We start from the raw sequence: 22,076 nt of genomic DNA, 5'->3' as shown, positions 1-22,076 counted from the left end.
ACAAATGGGTGTTGGGAATACGGGTACCTCAAAAAACTATATCACATTACTACTGCAATTTATTTTGTGTTTTTTTGCATTTTTTATTGGCTTAGGTTGACTGGCCTATCACAGAAGGGGACGTTAAGTTATCCAATCAGAGGCACTACCATTAGCAATGTAAACGTTTGTTTTCTCATGCCAATAAAACTTGTCTGAATTGACAGTAACGCTGTTAATTTTAATGCTGTAACCCTCAACACTGGTCCTGGCAATAATCAAGAATCCCATCACACACACACACACACACACACACACACACACACACACACACACACACACACACACACACACACACACACACACACACACACACACACACACACACACACACACAGTTCAGCCGCTGGGCTTAGGTATTGATTCTTATTACTATTAGTCTCCTTGTATGCTATGAATTGAGTCTGACATGTGTTTCCTCTGTTCATAGATCAGTCGGTGGAGGTTGTCATGGAGACGGGGGCGTGGAGATCTGGCCTGGGAGGGGCCCCTGCCTGGTTGGTGATCCACCCACGGATCCTGGCAACGCCCACCGACACTGATTGCCTGATTGAGAGCAGCAGTATAAAAGCTTCAGTGTTTGCTTGGGCTCTGGGGAGGAAGCAGCATGGTGCTACTGCACACAGGGACGGTTACCCTGTCTCCCTCTCCCCGCCCACTCTTTTGTATGGGGCTGTTAAGTATGACATCATCTTGTAGGCAGAGGAGAATTTCTGCCCCAAGTTTCCGTGAATCTTTTTACTATTTTTACTATTTACACATTTTTCTTCTCTTTGTTGTTGAAAGGAAAGTGTTAGAATTATACTTTAGTCGTTATTTTTGTCTCGGATCTGTTGAAATAGCGAGGGACAGAAAATGCTCTGGGGGCAGAGTTCTCCTCTGCCTACAAAATGATGTCACGGCTTAAAAGCCCCATTGTGTTCAGTTAATTCCCCTTCGGAAAGGGATGTTTTGCTTTGATTTGAGTTATGCTTCTGTTCTCTGGTAATGGCCTATTTTGAGTGGTATCTTTAGTGTTGCCTTTATGTCTAAACCCTAACATGTAATGATATAATATTGACTATCTAATGTCATTTATTACTATTACTACTGTGAAACATCATTGAGAACTTTGACCTTTGCTGCAAATGGCAGGACCATCATGCTTTTAATGGGACTATTTGTAAATAAATCTTGTAGTCTTTTGATAAATTGATGTCCTGTCAACTCCTTCGTTACGGGCTATGCCCCTAGATCTGTCATGGTTCGTAACACCCACACCCACACCCACACCCACACACACACAGGTTTTGTTATGTTGAGGAGACTCACTGGTTCAAAGTTGGCACGGTTGATGCTCATGAAGTTGGCACAGGCCCGGCGAATCTTCAGGTGGTAGCTCTGGGAGTAGTACAACTGTAAAATACACAACAACACACACACTGAGACAGAGTAGTACAACTGTAAAATACACAACAACACACACACTGAGACTGAGAGTAGTACAACTGTAAAATACACAACACCACACACACTGAGACAGAGTAGTACAACTGTAAAATACACAACACACACACTCAGAGTAGTACAACTGTAAACACACACACAAAGTACTAAGGTTGGGCGATTGGAAAAATATATCAGCACTGGTTGAGTTGGATGAGTCCACTCATCAAATGTTTTTATTAGTCAATTTTCCCCGATTACTCAACCTTATCAAAAATCGAACTCATGCTCGTTGGTGTGCATTTGCAAGCTTGGTCTCACTCAGTCCGGCACTTGATTCTTAACTTTTGCTGTCAGGTCTGGATATCCAAACTTGTGTCTGCTTATGTTTGCATCACCAGTCAACAAATATTTGTATGATATGGATTTTTATTTTATTTTTTACCAATTGAACCCTAGCATCCCCATTCTGAAGGAACATAGCCGAAAAAATAGCCGATCTACAAGCTCACAAGTCAAGAGGCGTTATAAAGTATCTAAGGGGTCCCTGCTTCATCTCTCTCTCTCTCTCTCTCTCTCTCTCTCTCTCTCTCTCTCTCTCTCTCTCTCTCTCTCTCTCTCTCTCTCTCTCTCTCTCTCTCTCCCCCCTAAGGGGTCCCTGGGCTGAAAAACGTTGGTTGAAGAAACCCTGCTAAAACAGTTTCAGAACCAAGTATTGCCTCCTAAAATATTGCTATTGAGAATGTTCTGTTGACATTTACAAAAAAACAGGGGGTCCCAAGAGCCAATTCGGGGGTCCCTGACGTGAATATATTTACTAACACCAGAGCTGAGTCAAATAAATGTGTAAACAAACTTTATCTGCGTCATATCATATGGCCGAGTAGGCTACTAGTTAAGTGAGTTAATTAGTTAGCTTAAACACTAATGCAACGTTTAATCTGCTTCCTACACGACTTATACAGACATTTAAGCACAAATGCAATTCATTTAATTTGATACATGTATGAACAAATGAACTTTAACACCTGTTCAGCAACAGTCCTGAACGAACGAGATTCCCATGACCGTCATGGATTAATTTGACCCTGGTGTTTGCACTTTCTCTATTTTCGGTTCTTACATTTACATAAACCTTCATATTTCATCTCCATAGCGCTGACCTCATGGTCTTGGACGGTACAGTTGTGTACGGCCACTCAGAAATACCCGTTTATTACGCATTGTTCACTAAAATGCATTTTAATCATATCAGTGGCCATTTTCTCCTTATTTCTCCACTTTCAACTACGTTATCCTACCGGTCGGGAAGGTGTACTGCGCTCTGGCACATCGTTACAACTATGAGGAAATGGCCACTGAACGGATTAAAATGGCTTTTTATTCAACAATACGGAACAAACTGCTACTTCTGAAGAGCCGTACATGAATGTGACATCCCTGGCCATGGTTTAAGTACTTTATATTTGAAATATGAACATTTAGTCAGATGGACGGGACGTAAATGGAGAAAGCGCAAAGAAAAAAATAAGTTCCGTTAGTTCCCTTAGTTGCAGACATTAATTAACAATATTAACAATAATATGAGTAATGTCTCCATGCATACCTGTTCAGATACGGCTCTAAACATATGAATAATAATATTAATAATAATATTACCTGTTCAGACACGGCTCTAAACAGACACGAGGCGTCCCTGGCCATCATCTTTCTGTACAGCCCCAGGCTGGACAGATACTCGTCCATGTTGACGAAGTACTTCTTCAGTCCCTTCTGCATCATAATGCTGCTGTCCTGGGGATACATGTGTCTTATTATCTATTACTACTATTAATATTTAATAATGATACACCTGTGGATATTATCTATAACGTATGAAAACGCGATAAAGCAACAAACGTTGTGTTTGTTGTTGTTTGTTTAGCAGCCTGTGTGAGAAGAGGCAGTTTAACACACACAGCTGTTCTTAATGAAGCTCTTAATTAGAGAGAGATTCTCTCAACTTTAGACTGGGATAGAGTAGAGTTGCTGATCCGGTCTGGGTCTGTGGACCGGATACGGAAACGTTTCTCTCATGTATGTGTGCGTTGTACATGACAGAATTGAGTAGGCGGGCTCTAGACCGGAACACACTGGTTGATTGGTAATAGAGACCGAGGCTTCCCGCGGGTGCTGCGAGAGGTTCACTTTCTGGTCAAACAAAGGACAACATGAGCAGGAGCGTCAATTGGGTATGGCAGGGGTATGCAGCTGCCATACCCTGGGTCCAGGGGGGGAAATAAAAGTTACTTTTACAATATAAATCCATGAATGTCTCTTTGTCTATCTGTTCTGGTTATTATGTTGTTGAATTACAGTAAAATAGCTGCAAATGCAAAATGTAACAAAATGGTCACGTTTACTAACATGCCAAGTTTAGTTTTGCTGCACTTGAACAACCGTTCCAGGCTGCCATATCCAGCCCAAGAAACCGTAGAAACTGGGGGGGAAATAGAATGTACTTTTTAAAATAAATGTATCATGCCTGTTGCTAAGGTATGGCAACATGATTGTGTCTTGCATGCGACACCAGTCATGTTGCCATACCTTAATTGGGCTTTTTCTGAACTGACGCTACTGGTGGAAAGTAACTGTGAGTAGGCTACATTTACTCAAGTACTGGAAACGAGTTTGTATTACGCTTTGTGAGCTTGTAGATCAGCTATATTCTTTTATACACGTTCATGCACTTGAAAACGTGTGAAATTGGACATTCTGCATAATGAGCACTTTCCACTTTTGTTACTGTACATTTTGATGCCAATACTTTTATAGGCCTACTTTTACTCAAGTAACAAGCCTTTATTAATAAGCCCCCCCCCCAAACAAAATGTATTATTATTTATTATTATTATGTAAAATTAATATATAATGTATAAAGTGGTTAAATGATTGTGATTCTGTATTAATTAATTATGCTGGGAATTATGCAGTGACTCCTGGAATTGTTAATTATTTACCAAACATTTTCTTTTTCCCACATTTCTGTTTTACTTCCAGAATTGTACTCAAGTACAGTACTTGAGTACTATTATATAGTTACTATATTATATATTATATAGTTACTTTGTGATCAAACCATGTCACCAGGCCACCGCTAGGGGGCGACTCCTCTAGGTAGCCTGCATCCCGGTGTTACACCGAGAATGGTTTCTGAATGTTTTCAGGGTCACCTTGCTGTGGTAAATGGTTTGGTGTTTTCCTATTTTCAAAGTCCGAAAGGGCATTTTTATGTTTCATTATTAATTGTTCTGATATTAAATAAAATATATCTATGTTTTGGTCAGCATTATATCTACTCTGTGACTATCGCTTTGTCTCAATTTATGTTTTGACATAGGTCTTTACATTGATATTTACAGACATATAAAAGCATGAATAAGCCATACAACATTTATTGTTGCTGCTCCTCCCCCATAAAACGTCATTGAATATTTACCATAATCAAACAAATTATTATATTTATTTTATTTTATTTATTTTGAACGAAAGGAGATGATATTATCAAGAGCTCTTACAAAGTCACGGGATTGGACAGGGTCACCAATGTTGCTGTAACACGGGGAACAGACAGAGTGGAGCAGGGGAAGCATCGACAGTCTGAGTGACCAGGACCAGACCGGCCACCTCTGATCTACTCTTTTATTAAAGTTCATCACAACAACAACTTCAGCACCAGGTGGAGAGGACTTGAATTAAGTTAGAATTTAAATTAAGAACTAAAAGATGGCTGATTCCACTACACCCAGTGACGAGTCCACGGCCTCCCTGATCAAAGAGAAGACCGCCACAGGTAGGAAATATAAATAGCCTACAAATCATTCATTCATGATTATTAATGAGTAACAGTGAACCAAACTAATCAATTTAATAGAGTTTTTAAAAAAAAACATAATCAATATCTTAATCAAAATAATGGATTATCGGCTTCTATGTTGGGCATGACATTCTGGGGGAAAATGTCACAAGATTAGGCCTATGTTTAGTTTTTAGTTTTTTATTCTATATATGTTTCACTTTCTTGTAACTATATGGAAAATAGCAGATCTAGAAGCTCACAATGTGTCAAGACTCAAGATGTGATGTGTTGTGAGCTTGTAGATCTGCTATTTTCACTAGTTGTTGACCATGGTTGGCTATGGAATACAATAGGGCTGATATAATTGATTTCCCTTTTTCAAACACTTAATTCTGGCATCCCTATTTTGAGCTTGTTATTATACAGGTGAAAATATATATATTTTTAAAAAGTGTATTTTCTTATTCATTTATTTATTCATTCATTTATTAATTTATTCAAACAGATCTACATGCTCACATTGTGTCATGTCGTGATAAGCGTGAGATTGTATATCTGCTATTATCAAATCTTAATATAGCCTATAAGGCCAAGTTGTTTAAAAAAAATCCATAGTTGCAAATTGCTATGAATATTATCAAGCCATCCAGGATCCATGGTGAATCATGACCATAACTATCTATAAAACATCTATAAAAAGTCAAATATTCTTTAAAACCATGAAATCAACATCATTCTGTGTTTCATTGGAGGGCTGTGCACAGTTCAGAAACTTGCCTCAGTGACATCATCAGTGGAGAATAACATTTAATTAATAGAACCTGACACTTTCCTCTCCTACAAGCTCACTGCAACACACTGTGAGCTTGTAGATTGGATATTTATTAATGTTCTGTATTTGTATTTGTATTTTCCCGTCAATTTGATCATAAAATCAGTAATGGGTGTTTCTGGGTCTTGGGATCAGAATCACACCCAAAACTGTATTTATTATATCTTTATTTTATCCTAGATACTGTAAATAAAGGTACATAATTATTTGATCCTAGTCCTATTAAACAAAGGAGCCTTGTTGTGGATCAATCAGCTGACTGAAGGACTTAGTGTTGAAACTGGCCTTACTTATTGGCTCACAACTGTTGAGCTGTGGATGCGTGTGTGCGTGCCTGCGTGCATGCCAAGGTTTTGATCAACGGACCCAGTCGTGGAAGAAATAAATACTCAAACGTTTTACTTCAGTAAACGTCAATACCATCCATCCATCCATCTACAACCGCTTATCCAAAATCGGGTCGAGACTTCAAGATTTCCTTATCCCGAACGTCAATACGTCAATACATCATCATCAATATTGCAGTGTGGGCGAGGTCGTGCACATGGGCGCCTGCACGTAGGCATCCTCCTGGGTGACAGCAGACTGCTGGGCGAGCGCTGGCCGCTGGCGCTTTGGCATGGGATCAACTTTGACCAAAACAATGCACAGACCTGGTTGGTTGTTTATGTTGGACAAGATGTGGCCCAAAATGTGGCCATATTTTCCCAAATATGGAAATATAGATGTTTGATGTCATAGACCAAATGAGACTGACACAAATTATGTCCATATATGGGCATTCCCAGATATGGGCTTGATATTGATGACATCAGTGATCTCCATATATGGGCATAAAAGTAAGTAAGACGTAGCCTGACACTCAGCCTGAATTGACATTTCGTTTCACTTCATTATTCAGTCTGAAAGTTCTTTCCCCCAAGGCGATTGCAGGGATGGGCGTTGCCAAAAAGAGGCAGTCTTCAGCGATTGGTTCACCGACCAACACATGACATAGTGTGGCTGGCTAGTGGCTAGCCTGTTGCTTGCTAGTGCTACTTGCTAACCAAAGAAACAGTCAGAATAGGAGCACTACGAACTAGTAATCAAACACAACATAACATGCCTGCTACTGGTGTTTCATAGCGAGATCGATACGATCGCATTTTACCGCAATTTACCGCATTTTATCGCGACGCGATGCGCGGTACGGTACTAGAGATGCAACGTTCGCGAACGAATCGAATCTTTTGAACGGCTCTTTGAAGTGAACGATGGGATCCGGTTCGCGGAGTAGGGAGCCGTTCATTTGACTGAATTGGCTCGCGATGCGGTGCGGCGCCGCGATGCGAGGTGCGGCGCGGCAATGTGCAGCTATCTAGGAAGCAAATAAGACACTACAGTTTGATTTGATCATAGCTTAGACAATTATTAAGCGATTTCTATCATTAAAACGTCTCCATATTGCTTGGGAAGTCCACTTCCATGACAAATGACTGTATTATGTCCCTGTAAATATTTAAATGTTTGCTATTTTAAAATAGCCGATGTACAAGCTCACATTGTACCAGGCCTAGCCAGTTGGTAAATCCTGGCTATATACGCCGCTAGGGAGGAGCGAGTTCATTGTTGCCTGCTTGGTGTTGCATGAATAACATTAGTCAAGGTAGCTTAATTTACACACACATGTTTTATAAAAAGGGTATAATAATAAATTATGGATCTCTAAATCCATAGTTAAAATAAGACAAAGAGCCAAAGGACTATATTTCTTTAGATTGCTGTATTCTTGAGAGAGCAGACAAAGAAGACAAAACAGTGCGCATATCATCCTAGTGGTATGCTTGATAAATCTCTCCCCACCCTAACGGCAGGACAGAGGATTCTCTCTCTTCCAAAATGGAAGTTTAACATGTATATAAAGAGTACAGTTATGACAGTAAGAAGTCGTGGAACTTATTCATTTGTTCCCATATCATAACAAGGAAGTAGTAGGAACTCATTGATTCGTTCCTATATCATAACAAGGAAGTAACAGGAAGAAAGTGACACGTAGTGTTGGTAATTTTCCACCACTCGTGACTTATATCATAGTATCACAGTATATCAAAACATGATTACAGTCGGGGCAACCAAAGTTACTATGACCTGTAATCTATTAGCCTGAGCTTTACAGTATCCACAAAATGTGGTTTCTATACTGTGAGTTCAGTTCATAATATATAACCTTATATGGTCATATGAGCGTCATACACCAATAACATAATTATGTATCATAATTTATCCTAACAATCTATCCTTTTAATTTTTGTATGAGGTTCATATGACCTCCATATTAAACATTTTATCAGGGTAATAATAATAATAATATGAAGACAAAAGAGAACTGTAATAAATCCTTAAAGTTAAAGAAACTTGACACCTTCATTCATCGTTTCTTACAGATGAATGAAGACAGAATTAAAATTGAATAAACAGATAAAAATAAAGAATAAAGAATGAAAAATGAAAAAAGAAAATATGAGTTGATTGGATGACCATTGATCGGATGACGATGATGACGATGATGATGATGAGGGTGATGATGATGATCGGTGGGGCTTGGAGAGACGTCGGGGAGAGGACCTGCAGTATGCTGTGGGTTCTTCTGGGTCTTCTTTCTCAGGTGTTTCCTACGGGGGACGAAACTTCGGCCAGTAATTTGTTCATAACAATTTAATTCAGGTAGCGTTTGTACTACATGGCTGTGTTTCAACAGTGCAACAGAAACTCACCGACCAGGCACGATTTTTACATCGTGCCGATTGCGGTGGATTGGCTCGTGCACTGGTCTGGCCTCTCAGATGGTGGTTCGTCTGCAGCCCGCCTCAGTCAGGTTGTTTTCGATGATGATGACCCGATTCCTTCCTCCCCACACTCTGCATTCCTCTCTCCGTCCAGTCTCAAGCCCATGTAAACAGAAATATTTCAAATTAAGTTTCAAATAAATCTTAAATCAATGAAAAACCAAATTAAATTAATCAAAAACAAAATTAAAATCAAATTAATCCTTAGACTCCCCCCTTTTTTACAACAAGTTGTAAAAGTTAAATAAAATAATTTAAATTATTTAAATCAATGAAATGAGCTTTAAATCATACACTACAGTACAGTACAGTAGCAGCTTGGGCACAGGGGAGTCAGTTGAAACTGTCAGTGATAAGTAATACGCCTCAGGGGCGAGAAGCGACCTTGTGTCTAATTTGGTTGTTATGGTAACCAGGGAACAGGAAGTTCCAAAACAAGAGATTTATGGGTAATGGAGTTTTTAACAGTAAGAGAACAGAACAATTAAACAAAATACCTTAGACAGTAAACAATCAGAACGTTTACGAAAAATAGGAGAAAGGAAAGTCTAAACAGAGACATGTTCCCAAAACAATTCTCTCACACACAGACCATCTGACCTTGACAGATCCAGGTGGTTTCTCACAGACAGTCAACCAGACGCTGCACTCAGAAGTGCACACACACACACCTCAACTAAAATGGATCACAGTCACATGCACGCTCACGCACACACTCACACAAGAGTGGGGGAGAGGGAGTGAAAAAAAAGATAAGGGCTTAAAGCGACATTTACGCACACACACAGGCGCATGCCCGCACTCACACATACAGTACTGGAGCGGCACGCACATTGACCAAGAGAGAGGGGGGGGTGGAGCTCACACATTCCCCCTCTACCTCACACGCACATGCATGCACGCACGCACACATACTGTATAACAAACTCATACTCAGAGAGAACTCATCAAATAAATGATATTATACTATAATACACACCCAGAAGCCTCTGGAGGTTTTAAATCTTAACGTTACAACATATTATATTAATTTAGACATAAATAATGAGTTAGTTATTCTTAGTCTTAAATCTTAACTTTAATTTCTCAGAGACATTTTAAAATGTCTTAAAAGTACTTAATATTACAGAAAACAGAACTGGTCAGTAACATAGTCTTAAAGATAAAAATATTGTTTCTCACTTTCCAAATGGCTGGGCCAAGCCATGAAAGTGAGAGACCTAAATAAACACAGTATTATCGGTACAGTGAACTGATAACTAAACACTCCGCTGACTTGCGGAGGACAAATAACATCCAACTGTACTATACAGAGATTCTGCCTGGGTCTACAGTGGGGATAACTGTACTGGGTCTACAGAAAAACTGCCTGGGTCAACAGTGGGTATTAAACAAATAATGACCCTTCATAGGGTCCAGACAAACAAATAATGACAAAAACAACTGTACCGAAAAAAGTTAAAGTTTGAAAATCAGTATTGTCTCCTCATCACGACGAGAGAGGGAGACCAAACCATGAGAAATAGATAAAAATAGAATAGGGATTGTGTACACCTCCCTGAAACTTTGTAAGATGAAACAAAGAGTTACGACCATTCGGTATCTATAGATAAGGGTTAATTTACGACGCGTGTCAAACCAAAACATTATTAGACTCCTCCAGACAGAGGGAGAACATCATTCATATTTAATTAATTATCATTACATTAACATCGTTAATTCAAAATTCAACAGACACGACACGTTACAGGGATTTAGTAAATATGTACTTATCTTAATCACTTAGGAATTTGCCGATGCGTGGAAATCCCAAAGCAGCCGGACACGGGGAGCGTCGGTGGAATATCCAGCCTTTCGTCACGGTCCGGTGCTGATGGATGTCCACGCGGTTCCACATTAATCGAAAACTCATAACACTGTTGTCAAATAAAATCCTTTGTCTGAAAATACAGCAATTAGAGATAAAATCCTGGCTGGTACTTTTAAAGCGTGTCGGAGCGCTTTGACCAGCCCTGGTGAGAGAAGGACCGTACCGGTCCTCAAGTCCCCCCCTGGCTGGTCAAACGCACCGCAGCTTTTCCAGTCGAGAAGGACCATTATTAATAAATTATGGATCTCTAAATCCATAGTTAAAATAAGACAAAGAGCCAAAGGACTATATTTCTTTAGATTGCTGTATTCTTGAGAGAGCAGACAAAGAAGACAAAACAGTGCGCATATCATCCTAGTGGTATGCTTGATAAATCTCTCCCCACCCTAACGGCAGGACAGAGGATTCTCTCTCTTCCAAAATGGAAGTTTAACATGTATATAAAGAGTACAGTTATGACAGTAAGAAGTCGTGGAACTTATTCATTTGTTCCCATATCATAACAAGGAAGTAGTAGGAACTCATTGATTCGTTCCTATATCATAACAAGGAAGTAACAGGAAGAAAGTGACACGTAGTGTTGGTAATTTTCCACCACTCGTGACTTATATCATAGTATCACAGTATATCAAAACATGATTACAGTCGGGGCAACCAAAGTTACTATGACCTGTAATCTATTAGCCTGAGCTTTACAGTATCCACAAAATGTGGTTTCTATACTGTGAGTTCAGTTCATAATATATAACCTTATATGGTCATATGAGCGTCATACACCAATAACATAATTATGTATCATAATTTATCCTAACAGGGTAAATACAAAATTGTGATCTCAACTGTCAGCAGAGGAATGTGGTGCCAGACCGTGCCACCTTGTGGATTCATGTTTCAACGAAAATATTTTAAATATGCAATGAGCCAAAAGAGCCAAATGAGCCAGTCTTTTGAACGGCTCTTTTAAGTGAGCCAGAGCCATTGCATTGGAAACACACATGAGTTCTGGGAAACCCCCACCCACGCTGATCACAAGACACTGATTCACGACGCTGATTCGCCGTACGGATTTTCAACCGAGGGAGGACTCTTCAATGAGAGCACTTCAAGACCCCTGAATCGCCAAAACAAAAAATTAAAGGGGTGTGGCTAGCGATTCAGGGTCTGGAACTAGGCCAAGTAAGACGCCCTATAAGGGCAAGAAGCGACCTCGCCCTAAAGGGCAATTAAAATACATTGTCATGTTAGTTGTGGGAGCAGGGGAACAAGGGATGGACTAAACTTCTCTCTGTTCAGTGGGAGCAGGCTGGGACCATGCAGGCATGTGCACACAGAGGCATCAAAGGGGGCTTGAGCCCCTGCCCTCTCCAGACCATTAATGCTTTTAATGTTTTTACTATCGTGAAAGAAATGCAAATGCCCTCTTTCCATTCCATTTCATACCTGAAGGCAGCATTCAATCTTATGTCGAAATAATTGCCCTCTCTGTGTAGAAATCTATGCTTAGTTTAGTGTGGTATCAAGCACTGAAAATAGCCGACCTCCAAGCTCACAACGCATTGACTATTTTCGATATTTCCACCAAAAGGATATTTTTTTAGAGCTTACAACAATACAGTAGATACCAGTTACATTATACATGCGGGGGATGCTTACAGTATAAAACTGTGATGTCATCAATCACATTAGCCAATCAGCAGAATACATGTTTTTCTGCGTGTCGTGACCCGTTTAAGCAGCTTGTAACCCTGTTGCTCTGCTAAGAGGTTCACATACTCTGATCTGTACAAGAATGCTGTGTGTGTGTGTGTGTGTGTGTGTGTGTGTGTGTGTGTGTGTGTGTGTGTGTGTGTGTGTGTGTGTGTGTGTGTGTGTGCGTGCGTGTGTGCGTGCGTGTGTGTGTGTTGAATGGCTGTTGTGCATACAAAGGGATGCACAAACTGTAGCATGTCACAATAGAATAGTGGCAATCATAACCAAGGGCAAGAACATATACGGTACGTACATGTACAAACATTCTTTACATCTCTGTGATAACCCAGATATATCTTTGACAGCCGATACAGATGTTGTTGTGGTCGATGAAGAGTCCACTAGAGCAGGGGTCTTCAACAGGGGGTCCTCAGAGTCACTACAGGATGTCCTCCAAATCTTCCAATCCTTTTTGAAGCGGTGAAAGCCGCTTCCAAGGAGTGGCTTTGTGTGTCCCGTTCATGTCCATATATGGTCATTTCAGTCCAGAATTAACAGGTTTTATCTGTCCCGTACGTCCAGAATACTGTATGTGTGAAATGTCCGTCACGGTCTGATGATTGGATGATTAAAAATGTCCAATGAGACCATACTTTGAGGATGGTCAAGCTTCACATGACAATTTGGCCCTCCAGATAAAATCATTCATTCATTCAGAATTGGAAGAATGTATAGATCACAGAGTTCATAGCTCTACAATACACAGATTAAAAGTTCTCCGCTTCACTTCGAACCGAGGTTTGATTTTTATTTTATTAATTAACAACTTGAAACCTAGTGTCCATATTCTGAGAACTGTAGCCAAAAATAGCAGATCTACAAGCTTACAACGCCGCGCAGCACGAGGCGTTGTGAGCTTGTAGATCGGCTATTGTCGGCAAAGAGGTTTGGTGTAGAGGGAGAAAAGAGCAGACTTAGTACAGAGTGAAAGGTCAAGTTTATTAAGTATTGACGATTCAAGTGGTTAAATATCTGAACACACACATTGACATGAATCCAAAATCCAAACACCGATGGAATCTGGGGGTCCTTGCTTCATCTCTCTCTCAACTAAGGGGTCCTTGGCCTGAAAACGTTGAAGACCCCTGCACTAGAGAAGTGTGTGTACCGTTGCTGCGAATCTGTCTGCCACTGGGGGAAATGGTTGCACATAGTGTAGTGGCAAGTAGTAGCACATCTGAAGGTCTACGTTGCTTTGGAGTGGAATGGCTTTTAGAGATAACCTGCACCCAGGGGCGTCACACCAAATTCTGGGCCCTGGGTACAAGCATTCACTGCGGGCCCCCCATGAATGTTAACTATTGAAAAATAGCAGATATACAAGCTCACAGCGCGGCACCGAGTGCCGCGCTGCGAGCTTGTATATCTGCTATTTTTTTTAAATCGTGAAAATGTGTGCAAGAAACCTATGTCAAGGACCCCCAAGATGATATGTATTTGGCCACGGACCCCAATCTCAAAATATTTAGTTCCAGGGACCCCCAGAAGCAAAATACATAATAAGATTTTCACACATTTTCACAACTTTTCAAAAATAGCAGATCTACAGCTTGTAGATCTGCTATTTTTCAATAGCTAAAGTTACTAGGGCCCCTCCACCTTGGGCCCCGGTAACTCAGTCCCACTTTCCTACCCCTTGTGACGCCCCTGCCTGCACCTTTGACCTTGGCATAGAGGAAGCCTTTATGACCGAGGTCAAATTCCAACACATCTCAGACTCAGAGCTGGGCTGTAGCTGTAGGTGCAGACTATATGCCAGGTTTTCCACTACAAGGACCTGGGTAGCGTGGTGTCAAAGTGGTACTAAACATGGTAACAAGTAAAAAAGTATCCACTCCAGAGTAGGTCTGAGCTAGGCCAAAAAGGGCCAAACACTTCATAATGACTGATCACTCACTGACGTTTCATTTAGACCACCAATATATAGTTGTAATACATGATAATAGATTATATTCTGTTATTATCACTGTTATAATCTATGTTGGTGTATTATAGTTATCATAGTAATACATTATAATAATGTATAGTGTGTCATGATTGATCACAGTTATAATCCATTATTTACACAGGAATCCATTCCTGTGTAAATAAACCGTAAAGCTTACTAGGATCTTCTTTTAGTTGACCTTGTAACAGTGATTTGTACCGTCATGAAACTGTACTTTTTTCCCCTATATGCAACCTTCTAATAAATTATTCAATCAATCAAATAGAGTAATGAATGACAAAATGATTGTTTCAATGAAGACATAATGTCATGGTTTATATTTGGGTCCGTCATACAGAGTTTGCCCACAAAACACACAAAGGGGTACACGGTATCTCTAAAGCAGAGGTTTTCAAAGTGGATGACGGGGCACCCTGGAGTGCCGTGACGGCATTCCAGGGGTGCAGCGAGAACATTTTATAATATTTGGAATTTATTTGGACACTTAAAAAAGTATTTAGTATAATTTTAAACGTGAAGTACAAAGTTATTTTCAGTCAGTTCTAACCAAAATTATCTCAATGATTTCCTCGCAACATAATCGCTAAGATATGCTATAAATATAAGGTGCTGGGAGTGAAAATTATCGATTTTGTCACTGTCAGGCAAAAACCCTTGCATCTCCTTAGTTCAAATGTGTATGTTTTTGGTAAAATAAAAGCCCTACTTCATCATACAAAAGTGTCACACAAGTAGTGAAAATAGCAGACCTACAAGCACACAAAAAGAGAATGTTTTGGACAAGGTTTCCACCCGACAACGGTGATATAATGTAGGGGCGCCTCATATGAAGAAAAATATTCGTGGGGTGCCCTGAGACAAAAAAGCTTGGGAACCCCTGCTCTAAAGTCATGTCATCAACATGGATCTGTCCTTCTGACGGTCGCTTATCTCCCGATTAAGGAGTCTTACTGGTTTAATATTTGTGTCCTTGTCCTTGTATATTTCTCTTTTATGTGGAAATGAATACAATGGCAAAAATGTGTGTGCGTGCGTGCGTGCGTGCACGCGTGCGTGTGTGTGTGTGTGTGTGTGTGTGTGTGTCAGTCTTCCAGCTGGTCTACTGGGCGGAGCCTAAGAAGACAGCCTCGGTGTTCGGCCTATCACTGCTGGTCTTGATTTCCTTGGCAACCTTCTCCCTCATCAGCGTGGTTTCTTACCTCCTATTGGCTGGCCTGTGTGTCACCATCACATTCAGGTATATAACCCTGCCTGCTATTGGCTGGCCTGTATGACATCATCACATTCAGGTATATAACCCTGCCTGCTATTGGCTGGCCTGTATGACATCATCACCTTCAGGTATATAACCCTGCCTGCTATTGGCTGGCCTGTATGACATCATCACCTTCAGGTAGACGCCCCCTCTGGCTCTGGGACGTCTGTGAAAAAGTATTGGCATTTTTTACGGAATCCTTCGGTGTGCGTCACAGAGACGGAAGTCCGGTAGGCCAATCAGAGGCAGGACTCCCTCTTTCCCCAGAGGCACTGTACAATGTAAACCTTTGTGGCAAGAGGAGAATTCAATTTAAAGGAGCTTTATTGGCACGAGCCAGGCTCATATTGACGATATCCCTCATTTCCTCCCCAGGGTCTACAAGTCTGTGATCCAAGCTGTGCAGAAGTCTGATGAGGGCCATCCATTCAAGTAAGATGTCTCTCTACCTCTCTCTCTCTCTCTCTCTCTCTCTCTCTCTCTCTCTCTCTCTCTCTATCTCAGTCTGATGAGGGCCATCCATTCAAGTAAGATGTCTCTCTGTGTCTCTGTCTATAGTTATTCTATTTATACTGACTCATAGGAATAGACTACGTGACAACCAGGAATAGTCTGGTGACCACTGGAGAGACGGGTGACAGCTGGAATGTAGGCGGCACCCGGGAGCAGGTTGGGTCGGCGCCCCAGCCTGTGTCTTCCGTGAGGAAGAAGCCCAACAAACCCACGGCTAGGCCTTTCACTAAACCATAGTATTGTGGGTCCATTTGTAGCCAAATTAATGTTTTTCGTGCAAAACAGATGCTTGCAATGGATTCTGAATCATGAAAAACCCCTAGTTAGAACCCTCATATGCTACTTAAAGCAGATTATTTTTTGCTTTTTTTCCCTGTATAGTAAAGTTAATGGGACACCGACTCTAGCAGCTGATAACACCAATTAAGACATGTAGGAAGACGAAAATGTAAAAAACGTACGGTCACCTTCAGTGGTACCAATTTGTGGAGATATCAGAATTGGGCCCTGGCCTAATAGTCCTTACACGCCAGATTTCCTCTTTCAGTCTCGGCAGAGTATACCAGAGCGGGGGAGTGAATGGTCCTGTCTTTCCCTAATTGGGACTGACCATGGGTCGCTACTGGGACGTACAGTCGGGACTTGATCAATCCCGGCTGGTTCACCTGGATGAGGGGTATGATGTTGTGAGACCCAGATGAGTTCAGGCTACGTCCCAGGTGCACCCATGTGATGCTTTTTCATTATCTCCAGGGGCGAGATTAGATCTTATTCTGCATGGGTTTTCAGATCAAAAGCACCCTGTACTGCTGTTAGGGGGGCCATAGATTAGGCGATTAGAGACTCCTAATATATTGGAAATGACAAAATACATAATTTGTCATTGTCGGGTGTAAACCTCGTATCTCCAAGTTTCAAATTTGTATGTTCTTTTGCAAAGTAAAGCCCTGCTTCATCGTAGAAGGCCGTCGCACAAAAGTAGTGAAAACAGCAGATCTACAAGCACACAACGCCTCGCGGTGCGAGGCGTTGTGTGCTTGTAGATCGTCTGTTTTCACTAGTTTAAATAATTTTTAAAATGAAAAATGCAAAACGAACGGTTTTGGACCCGACAACGACGAAATAATAGTCTATGAATTTATAATACTGTCACGAGTAGGGGGGTGCTTGTGATTCTCTCTCTCTCTCTCTCTCTCTCTCTCTCTCTCTCTCTCTCTCTCTCTCTCTCTCTCTCTCTTTCTCTCTCTCTCTTCCTCTTCAATTCAAATACGGCATGAAAAGCAATTCTTATATTACCAAACGGGTACATACTGTGTGATACAAAATAATAATAACAATGCATTCTGAATCAGAACAAATAATAACACACCAAACAAGACAAGGAAAAACATTCTATTAAACTGTGTTCAACACTTATATTGTTCCCCCGTTGTCCCTCATTTGGTGACAGGCTGCTACATGTTTAGTCGCCAACCTTGAACATTGGGCTTTCTCACCTAATAAGCAGCCTATATCAGTGGTTCTCAACCTTTTCAGGCCGCGACCCCCAAAATAATCATGTTTTAACTGGTGACCCCCCACCCTGACGAGCACTAAGAGTTGAGGCATTACATGTTGTATAACGCGGTTCCATTGTGAAAATAGCAGATCTACATGATGATAGATCGTCTATTTTCACAATTTTTGCCTCAGTTATTTGACAGTTTTCCCAATGTTTAATTTGTAATTTTAGAGGTATTAAAAAAAAGTCCTTAAATTGTCACTTTAGAAATGTGCAGATACCCTCTATCCACCTAAACTTTATGTTGGTTTGTTTTAATGTTGCACATTAGGTTTCTTATCACTTTGTAATCTAATCAGTCACCTTGATCACATAGTTATTCTGCCACAGTGACAAGTGGTCTTCAACAGGGGGTCCGGGACCCCTAGGGGGTCCTCAGAATTACTACATGACACCAATTAAGCTGGGTCTCAGAAAGGGTTATCATACCAAAATGTAAACTAGAGACATGTAGGAAGACAAAAATGTAAAAAACGTACGGGCACCTTGAGTGGTACCAATTTGTCAGAATTGGCCCCATGCCTATACTGTATATGGTGTATAACCTCTCCTCTCCTCTCCTCTCCTCTCCTCTCTCTAGGTGTATCAGATGCTATATAACCTCTCCTCTCCTCTCCATAACTCTCCATAACTCTCCTCTCCTCTCCTCTCCTCTCCTCTCCTCTCCCCTCCCCTCCCCTCCTCTCCTCTCCTCTCTCTAGGTGTATCAGATGCTATATAACCTCTCCTCTCCTCTCCTCTCCTCTCCTCTCCTCTCCTCTCCTCTCCTCTCCTCTCCTCTCCTCTCTCTAGGTGTATCAGATGCTATATAACCTCTCCTCTCCTCTCCATAACTCTCCATAACTCTCCTCTCCTCTCCTCTCCTCTCCTCTCCTCTCCCCTCCCCTCCCCTCCTCTCCTCTCCTCTCTCTAGGTGTATCAGATGCTATATAACCTCTCCTCTCCTCTCCTCTCCTCTCCTCTCCTCTCCTCTCCTCTCCTCTCCTCTCCTCTCCTCTCCTCTCCTCTCCTCTCTCTAGGTGTATCAGATGCTATATAACCTCTCCTCTCCTCTCCTCTCCTCTCTCTAGGTGTATCAGATGCTATATAACCTCTCCTCTCCTCTCCTCTTCAGGTCTCTGCTACAGAAGGACATCTCTGTGTCTCAGGAGACCCTGGGAGGGGCCGTGGACCAGGGCTTGGTCCACCTCAACCACTTCCTGCATCACAGCAGGAGGCTCCTATTGGTGGAGGACCTGGTGGACTCCCTGAAGGTCCGAGAGGACATGAGTACTTTTACTCTTGATTGATTGATTGATTATTTTATTAGACAAAAGTGGAGAACAGTACAAGTATAAGAATAAGGTTAGGTTTAGGCATAGTTTTACTGGGTTAGGAATAAGGTTAGGTTTTCTGGGTCTTTCTTGTGTATTTATCAGTTTTAATCCATGTTCAATAAAGTGCTCAATCAATCAATAAATCAATCATTGTGTGACAGCTTGCAGGTGTGATGTGGGTGATGACCTACATTGGATCCATCTTCAACGGCATCACCATCCTCATCCTAGGTATTATAATTATTATTATTGTTAATATTATTATTACCCGTAGTAGTAGTAGTAGTAGTAGTAGTAGTAGTAGTATTGGTATAGTAGTAGTAGTATTAGGGTTATTATTAGTAGTAGTAGTTGTATTACACAGAAGTTCCAGACTATTATCTTTCTACGCAGTGACATTGGTCTGATGATGCCAGGCAATGATGACAACTGTACACTCTATAGCTGCTATATATATTTAAAAAATAAAATATGTAAATAAATAAATTGACATAATAAATGAACCATGTCACCATGTGTCTGTGTACAGCTGACATCATCGCTTTCACCTCCCCTCTGATCTACCAGAAGCACAAGGTATGTGCCTGTGTGTGTGTGTGTGTGTGTGTGTGTGTGTGTGTGTGTGTGTGTGTGTGTGTGTGTGTGTGTGTGTGTGTGCGTGCGTGTGTGTGCGTGCGTGCGTTGAGGCAGAACTCCTTGCTTATAATTTATGAACTCCAGTCTAAATGTCGAGCGTAATTTAAAGTCTCATTAAATAACAGATCATTTGATCATTACTATTGCTGTGCATTTGATGTGTTGATGCTCATGTATTGATGTATTGTAAATCTTATTGCCACCAAAGGTCGCAGTTTAATATGAGAAACGGCACATCATGTCCGTGTCCGTCCGTCCGTGTACGTTTTTTACGGTTTTACGGCTCTGACATCACGCTGACTCTCACGCTCTGACATCACAGTGATGTCACAGGAACCAAATCCCTTTTGTGCCCATATATGGAGATCCCAGTGATGCCAGGGGAACTAAATCCCTTTTATGCCCATATATGGAGATCCATGATGTCATCAATATTAAGCCCATATCTGTGAATATCTATGGGTACCAGGGGTCTCCATATACTGTATGGGTAACTGGTCCGATATACATCACTGGCCAGATGGCCAAGACATGGCGCGACCTCACCCTTTAGGGCGCTTTTCGCCCTAAAACACGGCCTGCTTACATATTAGGAGGGTATTATGAGTCACCAGAAAAAAATAATGGGTGTTTTTTAATGAATCTATAATGGTTAAAATGGAGTTTGAAGTTACAATGGGTGTGTGTGTGGAGAAAATCCCATAAGCTGTTTCCCTGTTGAAAGTGGAATATCCCTTTAAGAGCATCTGCTAAATGCTTAAACTGTAAACTGTTCATAGCTTCATGTGTATTTTCAGATATTTAACCACTAAAAGCCTGGATACTAAACTTTGACCATTGGCTCTGTACTTGGTCTGCTCTTTTTTCCCCTTTACCTCTACACCAAACCTCTTTGCCAACAATAGCAGATCTAAATAGAAGATCTACAAGCTTACAATGACTTGGTTCTGCTCTTTTTCCCCCCTCTACACCAAACCTCTTTGCCAAAAGTAGCAGATCTACAAGCTCACAATGACTCGCAGCGCGAGGCGTTGTGTGCTTGTAGATCGGCTGTTTTGGCTAATGTTCCCCCTCATGCTAATATGTGTGTGTGTGTGTGTGTGTGTGTGTGTGTGTGTGTGTGTGTGTGCGTGCGTGCGTGCGTGCGTGCGTGCGTGCGTGCGTGCGTGCGTGCGTGCGTGCGTGCGTGCGTGCGCGTGTGTGTGTGTGTGTGTGTGTGTGCGCGCGCGTGCTGTGTGTGTGTATTCCAGATTCAGATAGATCGCTACATTCAGCTGGTTGGTTCCAGGTTGGAGGAGACAATGATACGGTGAGTTGAAGAAAGAAAGAAAGAAAGAAAGAAAGAAAGTAGGACAGCTGAGAGGGAGACAGCGTAGGACAGACAGACAGTAGAAACCATTATACAACAGGTACAGTCGGGCTCTCAATGGAAAACAGGCTCTCCTACCGTGCATATATTGAGCACTACTGCACTGTCTCATCAAATAAAGAAATCAGCTGTGTTTGTCACGAAAGAGAGCAAACTATGCTAGGCGGCTAGGCTAGCATAGTTTTCATGTGAAGTTCAGGGACATAGTCGCTAAATTAGGCATTAAAAAAAAATTACAAATTCCTATCGAATATCTTAATTACAATGAAATTAAGTTGACGTGTTTTTTTTCTTCTAAGGGCAACAGTTGTATAATCGCAATATTACACTCGAGGGTCTGCCTTATCGCGGTTATTTATCCCTTCAGTCCTGCCTACGGAACTCGCCTGCGGCTCGTTCCTGCAGCAAGGCTGTCGGGCCAAATAACCGCGATAAGGCACACCCTCTCGTGTAATATTGCTTAAGTATACTAACTTAAAAATACTTGAATAATGAAACATCTCTCTCTCTCTCTCTCTCTCTCTCTCAGGCTCCAGGACAAGCTTCCCGGTGCAGTGAAACGCATGAAGAAGGACTGACCAATCGGCTCCCTCCTCCTGTTGAATGACACAGACACTGACCAATCAGCTCCCACTCGTGTTGAATAGGGATGGAGCCCTAAACGAGGGTAGCTCGATAACCCCATAACACATTTATTGAGTACCCGGTATCAATAAGCTTTGGGCTTATCAAGCTTGTTATGGAGCATAGCGGCCCATGATGTCATGTTTAAACAATCAAGAAATGATTACAGTACTATCCATAATAATATAAAGCCATTTAAAGCTTATTGCACACTATAAATGAATGATTGTTTTAATGATATTTAATGATATTTGTTACTTTTGTCATTATTGTCAT

General features: G+C 41.3%; 2 protein-coding genes across 2 annotated transcripts in view; one reads left to right on the top strand and one right to left on the bottom strand.

Moving 5' to 3' along the window:
- The window catches only part of alg13 (ALG13 UDP-N-acetylglucosaminyltransferase subunit), a gene marked incomplete at both ends in the record, with an annotated part of 36,236 nt that extends 32,993 nt beyond the window's left edge, over nt 1-3,243 (bottom strand). The window contains 2 exons of the mRNA XM_080722785.1: nt 1,351-1,434; nt 3,124-3,243. Of these exons, the coding sequence (XP_080578911.1) occupies nt 1,351-1,434; nt 3,124-3,243 (204 nt within the window). The remainder of the gene's footprint in view (nt 1-1,350; nt 1,435-3,123) is intronic.
- A 1,986-nt stretch (nt 3,244-5,229) lies between these two features.
- LOC308282439 (reticulon-3-like) lies at nt 5,230-21,754 on the top strand (the record flags this gene model as incomplete). The annotated part of the gene is made up of 8 exons (XM_080722784.1): nt 5,230-5,296; nt 15,613-15,763; nt 16,157-16,213; nt 18,970-19,108; nt 19,333-19,402; nt 19,701-19,747; nt 21,058-21,116; nt 21,706-21,754. 8 exons carry the CDS (start codon nt 5,230-5,232, stop codon nt 21,752-21,754), a joined length of 639 nt encoding a protein of 212 aa, XP_080578910.1.
- Nucleotides 21,755-22,076: the final 322 nt, after the last annotated feature.

This window comes from Nannobrachium achirus (assembly GCF_963921795.1).
Source record: "Nannobrachium achirus genome assembly, chromosome: 3".
Lineage (NCBI taxonomy): Eukaryota > Metazoa > Chordata > Actinopteri > Myctophiformes > Myctophidae > Nannobrachium > Nannobrachium achirus.
This window is presented reverse-complemented; position numbering and strand designations above follow the sequence as displayed.